This window comes from Dipodascopsis tothii (assembly GCF_038497935.1).
Source record: "Dipodascopsis tothii strain CBS 759.85 unplaced genomic scaffold V1510scaffold_8, whole genome shotgun sequence".
In the NCBI taxonomy this organism is placed as follows: Eukaryota; Fungi; Ascomycota; class Lipomycetes; order Lipomycetales; family Lipomycetaceae; genus Neoaidaea; species Neoaidaea tothii.
The window spans coordinates 445,357-457,133 of record NW_027117992.1 but is presented as its reverse complement, the minus strand read 5'-3'; the positions used below and the strand labels follow the sequence as shown (position 1 = coordinate 457,133).

The window sequence follows — 11,777 nt, the reverse complement described above, 5'->3', positions numbered from 1 at the left end:
GTATCTGCCGGAACGATAGCGGCCATTGCCAGACTCGATACGACTACTGTCAATCTGATAGCGCCCTCTTCCGGCCTATGACCGGCAGAGCGGCACAGCGATCTAGGCGGCAAACGGCAGGCTGCAGGTGTCTGATTTGACGGTCCGGTCCGAGAAACAGGATCTGCCGGTTGAAGTTGGTGGCCGCGCGGGCACCAGTGTGGCGCCTTGACTGATTGGGCAAACAATAGTGAAGCTTATTCTTAATACAAGCACGAGCCAAGACTGGGCGCCATATCGTGGCTATGGGCGCGTCGAGACTAGACCATACTTGGATGGGCTCGCGTCGCCGCAACCGCTGCCGCGGGCCCGGGACCAGCAGCGTGGTCCACTCTGCAGGCAGCCGGAGCAGCTGCGGCTTGGCGGCCCCGAACAGCACGGAGCTGATTCGGAGACATGGCCACGACGCAGCAAAGCGCCAAGGCCGCGAGGGGCTTATCCGAGCCTATAGCTAAGCTGCAAAGACTGTGGGCCCGGGTGAGGTCGGTGGCTTTGCCGGCAGTGGCTTTGCCGGCAGGCCCGGGAGCCGCAGCAGCGGGGCCCTACCCTGGGCAATCGATAAGAAAAGGCTAAGCCTTATAATCGTCCAATAAAGCTAATGTACACCCAACTCCACATAATTAAAACTAAGCCAAGACGTCGTCAAAGGCGACGGTGGCGATGCTGCGGATCATCGAGTTGACAAGTTCAGACAGTTCGGCCGCGAGACCGAACCAGGGCGCCAGACTCGAATTGATGATTCGCAGCGTAAACGAGAGCTGCTCCTCGATAGCGGTCTTGTTGACGGGTAGCTTGTCCGAGGCGATGTAGCAGGCGATCAGGGCAACTGCGTGCACAAATACAGAAGGCAGCGAAAACGTTGACGGGCAGTACTGGCCGAGAAGGTACTCGGTATCCTTCGGGCTGATGGGGAGGATAGAGACCGTCTCGTCGTTGACGCACTGGACGGCTTTCTCGCGATACCGGTCGAGAATGAGCGGGTCTTCTTGCGAGGACTTTGCAAAGTGCAGGACGAAGTAGAGGTAGAACCGGTTAATGACGATGCGTGCCGCGCGGTACTTCTGGAAGAGGAAGAACCGGCAGTAAGTGGTGGCGCGGCGGACAGGATCGTCGGCGTCATCGCAACGGAACTCGGCGAGCTCGTCTTTCTCGAAGTACAGCATCGGTGGTAGGTTGGACCGCCACGTTTCGAGCTGGTACTCGAGCTCATGCGTTGTCGCAAGAAGCAGTCCAGGCTTCATGAGCGCCTCGTCGGGCTCTTGTGTGTAGAGCGTTGAATGAACGCGATTGAGCAATCGCCGGATGGCGATGTGCGCATTGAAGTAGTACCAGATCACGATGCCGCCGTAGAGCTCCAGAGTTTCCGAGGACTCGCACTGGCCCTTCGGAAGATCGGTGGTGGACTCAAACGACTCAATACCCATAGGCGTGAGCTGAAACTCTGCTCGCAGCTCGCTGTCGAGGACAAACAGGCACCAGTAGCAGCGCAGGTTGAGATCGTAGTCGACGCTGGAGAGCGCGGCGCCTTTCTGCATACGCAACAGGACTTGCAGGTTGGACCACGCGTGCTGGATGTGGCGGTAGCAGTCGAGTGGCCGCAACCGCATGAGCTCATAGAGGCTCATGTAGATGCAGTATTGGACGGTCTTGAGCGACAGCTTGCGGGTAACCGACGTCATCAGGCTGCTAGCGACTTTGTAGAGCCCGGCCTGTATGGACCGCAGGTCTTCGCCGGGCGCGAGGCCCCGCACGTCGAGGGTGCGCGTCTCGGCGCCAATTGCCAGGATGATGGCCATAAGAGCGCCGTCAAGATGCGAGTATTTGCGGATGAGTCGGGCAGTGAAGAACATGCGCTCGATACGCGAGATGTCTATGATTGGGTAGGACGCGTACGCGCGTTTGAGGAAGGAGCGCAAGAGCGGTTTGTGGATGTTGAGGTCAAAGACGCGGTCGAGTGCGTTGGGTTCGTTTGGCGATAGCAGTACCGGCACGTCTTCGTCGACCTCGGCACGGTTCGGGCCGGTGTACATGATAATGTCGTCTTCACAATGGTACTCGGGTGGCAGGAGCTTGCTGACGGCGGGCCACTGCAGCAGTTTTGCCGCAGTCAGGTTGTGCGAGGCCGGTACAGCCGAGAGATTGACGAACTCGGGTGATAGCATGAGGTCTGCTTCGACGCCGGGCTCAGCAAACGAGCCGCTGTCGGAGCTGAGACTGGGACTGGGCATGACACAGCTCGACATAGACTCAAACGTCGAGACAGAGGCAGTGTCGTCGAACCGGCCAAAGAACGACGGCGAGAGCGCGTCCATCCGGCTGTCGACCGAGGAAACTGAGTACATTGTGGCCACGGTGCCCGTCGGGGAGGAGCTGAGGGCGTCGAGACGGTCGACGTCGGTCGGGGTGTCGGCCGGCGGCTCTGTAGCCTTCTCGGCAGCATCGCGGTACTCGCAGGTGAGGTACCGAGACTTGCAGCTGGAGCAAGTCGGCCGCTGCTCGTCACATCTGTTGTCAGCCGCGCCTCGGGAACACATACTTGAGCTTCTTCGCACGGCAGTTGAGGCACGAGCACTTCGCTTTACGGCGCGGGTTGAAGCCGCCGTCGCCGTCCTGGCAGATGATGATCTCGAGCTTGCCCATTTGTTTTTCGTAAGGCGATACAGCCATCGCGAGCTGCGACGGCGGCTTTTTCGCCGACGTCTTCCGAGTCAGAGCGCCCATGAGGCCGATATATCCGCGACGCAATCAATAAAGCACGCGCGCAGGTCGATGTCTGGGTTGGACGGGTGCGCAGGATCGGTGGTAGGTATGTGCGTGAGTCGGGTGCCGGCCGGGTCAATTTCTGGCTAAATCAGGCTGTTGGGCCCGGTTGCCCCGCCTGGGAGAGTGCCAAAGGTGTGGAAGGAGCGGCGGGGGAGCTGGTGAACCCCGCACGATCCAAAAAAGGTTTAATGGGAGCTGCGGAGACGACAGTTGGAGGTGTGTTCGGAACTTTAACGGGTGGGATTACCTAAAAGGGTATTTTCTACAGGCGCGAAATGTTCCGGAAGCTGGGTGGTGATTCAAAATAGCCGTGTATTCTGCCGGTGGCGGTGGAGGCGGTGAGGGCGGTGCACCCGCGCACGCGTCGCGCACGGCTCCGGCGAGAGTTGCCCGATGTGAGCAGGCGCGTCAGGTACGCTGTGGCAACCCGGACGGTGACATGGTGTATCAGCTGTCCAACGGGCGATGGAGTGCATTCGAATGTAAATGTATTGAGCAGACAGATGGCTCGGCTATGGGCGGCGCGGCTTAAGGCGGACAAGGTCACAGACAAGCCGGCACAGTCACAAGCGCGCCACGGTTACGGACAAGCCACAGTAACAGCCTGCTAGTCGCGGGCACGCCACAGACACAACAGCCCAGGTTACAGCAGCGCCACGGACACAACCGCACGTCTACAGGCCGCGCCACAGCAGCTGCGACGTCGTCGTGAACGACGCCGCCAGCTCGGTCTGGCTGCTCGTCGACACCACCGTCACGGTGTAAGTGTCCTTCTCAGAGATCCATGAGTCCTCGTCAAGGCTCCAGTAAGACGTCGCGTGCGGGATCGACAGCGTCTGAGAGACTGCCGTAGACTTGCCGGCCGCGATCTCGACCTTCTTGAACGCCTTGAGCTCGCGCACCGGGCGGTCGGCGCCCGGGGCCTTCTGGCTGACGTAAAACAGGAAGACCTCAGCGCCGTCGAGCGCGCCCGTGTTGCCCGCCGTGAACGTGAGCTCGACCGAGCCGTCGGCCTGGGCAAGCTTGAGGTCCGAGATGCCAAAGGAGGTGTAAGAGAGGCCCTCGCCAAAGTAGAACAGTGGCGCGCGACCGGCCTTCTGGTAGTAGCGGTAGCCGATGTGAATTCCCTCGCCGTAGACGACGTCACGGACGTCGCAGGCCGTGTTGAGGTAGGCCGGGTTGTCCTGGACCTTGACCGGGAAGGTCAGCGGCAGACGGCCAGACGGGTTGACGTCACCAACGAGAACGTCGGCAATCGCGTTTCCAGTCTCGTTGCCGCCGTACCAGGCCTGGACGAGCGTAGACACGTCCGAAGCCCATGGCATCTCGACAGGCGTTCCCGACTGAACGACGACGACCGTGTTTGGGTTAGCCTTGACCACAGCAGCGACCAGCTCGTTCGTGTGCGGCGGCAGGTCCATGTTCGAGCGGTCGTAGCCCTCGGACTCCCAGTCCAGGTTGAGGCCGATGCAGAGCACGACCTGGTCGACGGTGGCAGCGACGGCGGCCGCGTTGGCGATCTCGATCGCCGGGTCGAGCACGCGGACCATGCCGACCTTGACGCCGCCGTTGTCGAACTGGGTGCCGCCGTTGGGGTCGACAAGCTTGCAGCTGTTGCTGCTGCCAAACTCGAGCTTGACCTTGTAGCTGGTGCCCGCGGTCAGGGTCGCGGTCCCGGTCTCCTCCACGGTGCCGGCACCGAAGAAGGACGAGCCGCGGACCTGCTTGGTGTCGTTGTCGACGACGAGCTTGTCGTCGATGAAGAGCTTGGCCGTGCCATAGACCGAGACGCCAAACTGGTAGTCGCCGGTCTCCTCCGGGACAAACGAGCCCTCGGAAGTGATATAGAACGTGGACTCGGGCGTGATCTTGGGGTGCTTGTAGTCGACCAGAAGCATGTCGAGCTTGGTCACCGAAAACGTGTCGATGGGCTTGCGGTCGGCCACGGACGGCGGCTCGAGGAAGACCTGGCAGTGCATGCCGGTGGTGCCGTCGGCGGCGACAAAGTCTCCGCCAATGGGCGGCAGCAGCTTGTGGCCGTCGCAGCCCTTGACGTACTTGACGTCAGCGAACTTGGCCGCGATGCCGTCAAAGGGCGTGATGGCGTAGTACGGCGTCAGACTGGCCGAGCCGCCGCCGCAGTAGGCGGCGAACTTGGCGTTCGGGCCGATCACAGCCACGGTCTTGTCGGTCTTGAGCGGGAGCACGCCGGCGTCGTTCTTGAGGACGACCACGGAGGCTGCGCCGATCTTGCGCAGCAGCGCGCTCGTCTCGGGGCAGTCGCGGCCCTCCTCGGGCGCGTTCTCGGGCACGCCGGTGGCGATGGCGCGGTTGACGAGCGTCAGCACCTCGCGCACGCGCTGGTTGACGGTCGAGGCGGTGATCAGGCCGGCACCCATCGCGCGCTCGACGAGCTGGCCACGGAAGCCGGTCGGTCCGGGCATGTCGATGGCCATGCCGGCGTTGATGGACTCCGCGGTGGTGTAGCAGCCGAACCAGTCGCTCATGACGAGGCCGTTCCAGCCCCACTCCTTGCGCAGGACGTCCTTGAGCAAGAACTCGCTGTTGGCGGCGTGGACACCGTTGACCTTGTTGTAGGCGGTCATGAGCGCGCTGGGCATGCCCTCGCGGATGGCGATCTGGAACGGCAGCAGGTAGATCTCGCGGAGCGCGCGCTGGCCGACGATCGAGTTAGACGCCATGCGCTTCTCCTCCTGGTCGTTGCAGACGTAGTGCTTGATCGTAGCCGAGACGCCGGTGCTCTCGATGCCGCGGATCACGGCGCCGGCAATGACACCCGCCAGCACCGGGTCCTCCGAGAACGACTCAAAGCCGCGGCCGCCGATCGGCGAGCGCTGCATGTTGACGGTCGGGCCGAGGATGACGTGGGCGCCCTTCGCAAGCGCCTCGTGGCCCATGAGCTCGCCGGCCTGGACCATCAGGTCCTGGTCAAACGTGGCAGCCATGGCCGTGCCGCACGGGAAGCAGGCCGCAGGCACGCCGCGGAAGAAGCGCGTGCCGCGGACGCCGTTCGGGCCGTCAGTGAAGCGCATCGCCGGCACGTTCAGGCGCGGCACCGATGCTGTGTGCCAGAAGTCGACGCCTGAGGTCAGCGCGGCCGCGCACGCACGTACCCGAGAGAAGGCTGACCTTCTCCTTGAGCGTGAGCTGCTCGATGGTCTCTTCGATGTTCAATTGATTCATGGTCGCTGTGGTGACGATCTGGAACGGCTGTCGCAAGACGGTGACGGTTGCGAGAGATCCCCGCGGTTTAAATGGGCCCTGGAGCGGGCCCTGGCCCGTTCTCCCAGCGGCCGAGTATTCCTCCGCTCCGTGTTTAGTCGCTGTAGAGTGTCGGCTGCGGTTGCGGTAGATTGCGCTAAGAGCCGGACCGGATAAATGTTGCATTCGGCGCTGACGTAACGTCGCTTGCGGGCACGGTCAGGCGTCTGGGCTAGCCCGAACGCCGCCAAGCCGTCGGTGCTGCGAGTGGCTTGCGCTGAAGTGGGCCGCTTTGGGCGCATTCCGGCGCGGCCGCGACAGTTCGATTCGGCGGCTGCCTTGGGACCCGACACCCCGCGTCTGGTCGGGTGGCAGTGGTGCCGACCCGTACAGCCGGCGACTTAGGCTGCACGGCGTGACTCTCGGCCGCGACGGCAAGCCTACTGGAACGAGCTAGGATTCGGAAGAGGGGTTAGGGGGGCCCCGCCCGCGGCGCCGCACGACGTGCGGCTCGCGGGCTCGCCTGCGGCCTGCACGCGCGACTGCGGCCCGGCGGGGGTGGGCGGCAGGGCGGGAGCGGAGTCTCGGGAGCGGCCGTGTTGGGCGGGTGGTGACTCCGGCGGCGACTCGGCGGAGGGTAGCTGCCTTCGGCCGAGCGGGGTCGGAGGGTGAGCCGCACGAGGTGCGGCTGTCTGCGCCGCACCGTATGCGGCTCGGCGCGTCCGCAACGCGAGGTCCGCAGAGCGGGGTCGAGCCTACGCGAGCCGCACACCGTGCGGCGCACATAGCCGCCCGGACTCCGGCGCGCTGCTGCAGTGCCTCGAAGCTCTCTGAGCCGCACGCCGTGCGGCATTCACTCCAGCTCTGCCACAGGCAGCCACCCGCGCCGTCGCCCGCGGCTTGGCCGTCGGAGCACGCACAGCGGCCCGTGCCGCGCGGCTCCACCGGCCGACTACTCTACCGAGGGCCGCTCTCTTCGCTGCTGGGGGACGTCCGCAGCCTCCGCAGTAAGCCGCACGTCGTGCGGCGCAATCATCCTCACTCTAAAGCAAACGTAGAAATCAATTAACTATTAAAACAGTTAAACAGTGTTCATCTCGAGCGCCGTGTCCGGGTCAGCCTCGAGCTTGCCCTTCTGGCGCGCGTTATCAAAGCGCTGGGCAGACTCTTCCAGAGTGTCTCCCTTGGTCTCCGGGAAGAAGAAGAACACGACGCAGAACTCGAGGGCAAGGATGCAGCAGTACACGATGTAGTACTTCCACGAGATAGCGTCCATCGCAATCGAGTTCACAAAGCCGTTGTAGACTGAGGTCAGGCCGTTGACCATCTGTGTGATGGCCATGCCCTTCGAGCGCAGGTGGAACGGCAGGACCTCGGTCATGTACAGGTAGGGCAGACCGAGCAGACCGATGTTGTATGCAAAAAAGAAGAAGAAAATCATGGTCAGCACTCCCTGGCCGAGCGACTTCTGCTCGAAGTTGCGCTGCTGGTTGATGGCCGAGAGCACGGTCCAGATAGTGAAGACGAAGAGCATGCCCGAGGTACTGGCGATGAAGAGCGAGCGGCGGCGGAAACGGTTGACGACGGCGGTGATGATCAGAGCCAAGCCGAAGTTGTAGATGTTGAGCGCACCGTTGATGACAAGCTGCTCGCTGGACGTGGTGATGCCGATCGAGTTGAGCACGAGCGAGAGATAGTACGAGACTAGGCCGTTGCCGGACATCTGCTGCATAAACGGCACAGCGATGACGATGAACAGGCGCAGCCGGTTCTCGGGCAAGAAGAACGCTTTGAAGCTTGAGGCCTTCATCTCCTTCTCGGCCGTGATGGCCTGCAGGATCTCAGCGAGCTCAAAGTCGACGATGCGGGCGCTGTCGTCGCCGTCGGCGTGGTACTTGGCCAGCACCGCGCGCGCCTCGGGCACGCGGTCCTTGTAGACCAGGTAACGCGGCGACTCGGGCAGGAAGTAGATGAACAGAACCTGGATGCACGGGAAGAAGCACTGCAGGATGGACGGAATGCGCCACGACCAGTTGCCGCCGGTCTTCATGTGGAAGGTGCCGTAGGTGACCCAGGCGGCGATGGTCGAGCCTGAGTACCACATGACGTTGTAGGCGGTGGTCATGACGTGGCGGTGCGCCGGGTACGCGAGCTCCGACAGCAGCGACGGCGACGGCGTGACGGCCACGCCGGAGCCGACGCCAATGATGAACCGGGCAATGAAGAACATGGCGTAGTTCTGCGCGGCGGCCTGCAGAATAGATCCCACAATAATCGTGAGCGCGCCGATCAGAATTGGCGGCCGGCGACCCATCATGTCAGGCAGGTAGCCCGCAAACAGCGCAGAAAAACACTGTCCGAACGTCGGCGCCGCCGAAATCGTGCCCAGATACGCGCCCGTCGGGTGGTTGAAGAACGTCTGCCAGTCCTCCAGCGACTGCAGACCGTTCAGCATCGAGCCGTCGTAGCCCACGATGGTCGAGCTCATGATTGGAATGAGCAGCAGCAGGTTCAGTTTCAGCAAACTGGGCACCTTGTACCACGGCTTGTTGTGCTTCGGGAGCACGTCCTCCAGCGTCACAGCCGCGTTCTCCAGCTGGAGCTCATCCGCCTTGAAGTCATCGAGAGGAACGTTGGTGGTAGTCATGGTGAGCGAAGACGAGTTCGAAGCAGACACGGGTGCACTACTGTGGCCCCGGCTGAGAATAAAGCGAATGTGTTTCAAACCCATGGCTGGCCCGCTGGTTTTATAGACTTCCCGGTTGACGAGGGGCTTTGTGCGCCTGTTCCGGATGCCTGCCAAGTACCGCAGGCTTGCAGCAACTGTGCTGCTGACTATGTGCTCCAGGAACCGTAACGCGGGGAGAATCCGGGGTTGAGTGTGGGCGCACAAAATCTGGGGTCACGTCAATTCTGGCGAACTCTAATTTGGTCGGCCGGGGCACTATTTTAGAGTTTGAGGTCAGCCCGCCACATGGTCCTCGGAAACGGCTTTTTAGGGACGGACCCGCGGCAGATACCTGGATAGGAAAAACTTCAAGGCATAGCGTCTGACTCGCGCTGGGAGTTGTGCGCCGAGTCGACGATGACGATGGACCATGCCAGAGTCCTCGAAATCGGGCACGGACTCCAGTCTTGTCAAATAGACCCAGGTCCAGGGCTGTGCGAGCGAACGGCGTGGTCGGGCCGACGTGGGCGGCGGAGCGCTCGCAGTGGCGGGGGGGGGACGGGCCGCGTGCTGGCCGACATGTGCTTCTGAAGCCATGTGCCGCTGATAGCCGGCACGACGGTGCAGACCGCGCTATCGGTCGCGCCGAAGGCTACAGGTGGCTGCATCAGCTCCCGTTGGCGCTTACGGGCTCTGCGAGACGCCGACGACTGCACCAGGCTGTGTCGGCCCTGTTCCGCGGACTAGCTCTAGAGAGGTAGGCTAGGCAGCGAGGGCGTAGATGACTTCCAGGGCAGTAGATGACAACTAGCCGCGAGGGGGCCGACCTCCGGCTGGGGCGTGGTCGATTCGGCTCACATTCCGGGGGCGGCCGGCGCTAGAGGCGGCGTTGCGAGGGTGCGTCCGCGTGGCGGATTTCGCGAAAGTCGGCCGGAACCGCGCCGGCGTCACGCGGACACCACGTCGTGGGCTCGCAGCGGGGGCTCGCGGCGGGGGCTCGTTGCTACACCGCGGGGCTGCGTTGCGTGACTGCGCTGCGTACGCGCGCCGCCGTAGGTATGCTGGTGCGGCGCTGCTCGGGGGAAGTTCCTTACGGAGCTCCGCCGGACCGGCCACGTCGGCCGCTCGGTTTCTCCGATTTCCCGCAGCCTAGGCCGCACATTTCTCCGGCCGCAGACAATGGCGGCCGGCTCCGGCCGCAGGCAAATGGTGGGTCCGGATTCTGGGATAGCAGAAGGCCGTGCAGAGCGCCGGCCGGGCTCCGGTCCGGCCGTGGCCGCTTCCGGGTGTGCTCCGGGGTCTCATATGAGTCGCGCCAAGCTGTGGCTATCTAGCGGTGCCACCATGCTGCGGCGATCCCGATAGAGCTGCGGGGCGCTGCCTATGATATCGGAGACGCCGTGGGGCAATAGAGACGCGTCTGCACGGGTCCGGAGCTGTTCAGATAGCTGTTCAGATAGCCTTCAGAGAGTTGCCACGAGCTCAATGGACTCTAGATGACAGTCTAAACTGCCTAAATCGGTGCTGCTTGGCGGAGAGGAGCGTAGAGTGAGGCCACACGGACGTCAGGCCGAGACGGGCAGAGACTCTTCGCGATCTCGTACGATCAGAGACTGGTCGCTTGATCTCGTCACCAGACCACGCCCGAACAAGATACTACGCGTATGTCTTGTGATCTGCGCCGCGTCTTGCGGACGCGTGAGGACCGATATCGGCGTAGGCCGCAAAATTCGCAAATCTGATGCGCCTGCGTTGGTTACCACCTGAAGTGGACAGCACCGTATACAAGACAGAGACGTTTTGAGCGCGTAGCTGAGACGACATCTACGCCAGAACCGACACAGATGACTGGGTAGGAATCTTCTCTGAACGTTCGTCGCTGGCTGATTGACTACATTAAAATGTGCCGAGTGTTTCTATGATCTCAGATTCGCGACTTTCGTCGATATCAACTGCGTCTACGCTGTGCTCCAGAGCGACAAAAAGCACAAAAAGACAGACGGCACATTTGCTCGCCGAGGCAATACCAGTAGTTCATGCCTTCGCATTTTTGTGTCGCGAACAATCGCGAGAACGCGATCGGCTCGCTTATTGACGAAAAACCCGTAACCGAAACCACGAATAGGCCGACAATGCCAAAACAATCCCAACGAACGGGAACAGCTGAACTCATAAGCAGCACCACAAACAGGCAAACAGCGATATGGCAACAAAATACAAAGCGAGCACGATAAAAAAAAAGAAAATGCGGTGTCTGTGGATCGAACACAGGACCTTCAGATATGCTAACCAAAGTCAAACTTCAGTCTGACGCTCTCCCAACTGAGCCAACCCCGCTAGTGTTACAACATAAAGTTACACAGTCGCTTTTACGCGGCTACCGCCTCCAGTATGGACGCGAACCGTCGTACTAACGGGAATGGCCTCCTTTGGCAGAAGCTGCAGCACCGCCCTGCTAATGCGGCTCTACGTCCGACAGCTGGGTCTGCTCTAGGACAGTATGGCACACCACAGAGACGCTGCCATCTACCAAAACAGAGCTGAGGTTGGGGCCAGTCGGCGCTGGCAGTGCTGTCAAACCTGTGGCGTCGGCGACGTGTCTGTCCGCTCTAGACAGGCCCCGAGATCCGCCACGAGCCGAAATGTGTGCACGTCTACACAGCTCCAAGTCGTAGTCTACGAGGGTGCCTAATTGGTACTACTCCAGGCCCATGATGATGTCGGGACTTCGGAAGCGCAGACCACGGAATCTGACTAAAACGGAGAGGTCAGGAGACAAGCGCGGCCACAGCAGTGCGCGTGAAGCTGCGGAGCCAGCAGATCCTATGACTTGTCTGACGGCGACTGGCCTGGGTGACGGCGAATAACAGCCGCGAAGCGACCAGACTTTAGCCGCTAACAAGATTTCTCCCGTGAAGCGAGCATTCGCTGTGCGGCGCGAGCGGGGTAAACAAAAAAATCGACCAGGGAGAGGGTCGAACTCTCGATCTTACGATTAACAGTCGTACGCCTTAACCAACTTGGCCACCCAGTCTAGATCTTCAAGTGCACGCCATCTGTCTAAGTGTACTCACGCTGCGCACTT

The 11,777-nt window shown here is 61.7% G+C and overlaps 3 protein-coding genes and 2 non-coding genes across 5 annotated transcripts; all 5 read right to left on the bottom strand.

Moving 5' to 3' along the window:
- Window positions 1–665: 665 nt before the first annotated feature.
- On the bottom strand, window positions 666–2,706 carry V1510DRAFT_406544 (uncharacterized protein; the record flags this gene model as incomplete). Its single annotated transcript, XM_066932383.1, has 2 exons — window positions 666–2,514; window positions 2,576–2,706. The coding sequence occupies 2 exons, from the start codon at window positions 2,704–2,706 to the stop codon at window positions 666–668; spliced, it is 1,980 nt and encodes a 659-aa protein (XP_066790205.1).
- Window positions 2,707–3,476: 770 nt separating this feature from the next.
- V1510DRAFT_362796 (glycoside hydrolase family 3 protein) lies at window positions 3,477–6,006 on the bottom strand (the record flags this gene model as incomplete). Its single annotated transcript, XM_066931103.1, has 2 exons — window positions 3,477–5,905; window positions 5,937–6,006. The coding sequence occupies 2 exons, from the start codon at window positions 6,004–6,006 to the stop codon at window positions 3,477–3,479; spliced, it is 2,499 nt and encodes an 832-aa protein (XP_066790204.1).
- Window positions 6,007–7,105: 1,099 nt separating this feature from the next.
- V1510DRAFT_406542 (general substrate transporter) lies at window positions 7,106–8,671 on the bottom strand (the record flags this gene model as incomplete). The annotated part of the gene is made up of 1 exon (XM_066932382.1): window positions 7,106–8,671. The coding sequence occupies one exon, from the start codon at window positions 8,669–8,671 to the stop codon at window positions 7,106–7,108; it is 1,566 nt and encodes a 521-aa protein (XP_066790203.1).
- Window positions 8,672–10,938: 2,267 nt separating this feature from the next.
- V1510DRAFT_t80 lies at window positions 10,939–11,029 on the bottom strand. Its single transcript has one exon. It is a non-coding gene; the product is annotated as a tRNA-Phe (tRNA).
- A 623-nt stretch (window positions 11,030–11,652) lies between these two features.
- V1510DRAFT_t79 lies at window positions 11,653–11,726 on the bottom strand. Its single transcript has one exon. It is a non-coding gene; the product is annotated as a tRNA-Asn (tRNA).
- Between the last annotated feature and the right edge of the window lie 51 nt (window positions 11,727–11,777).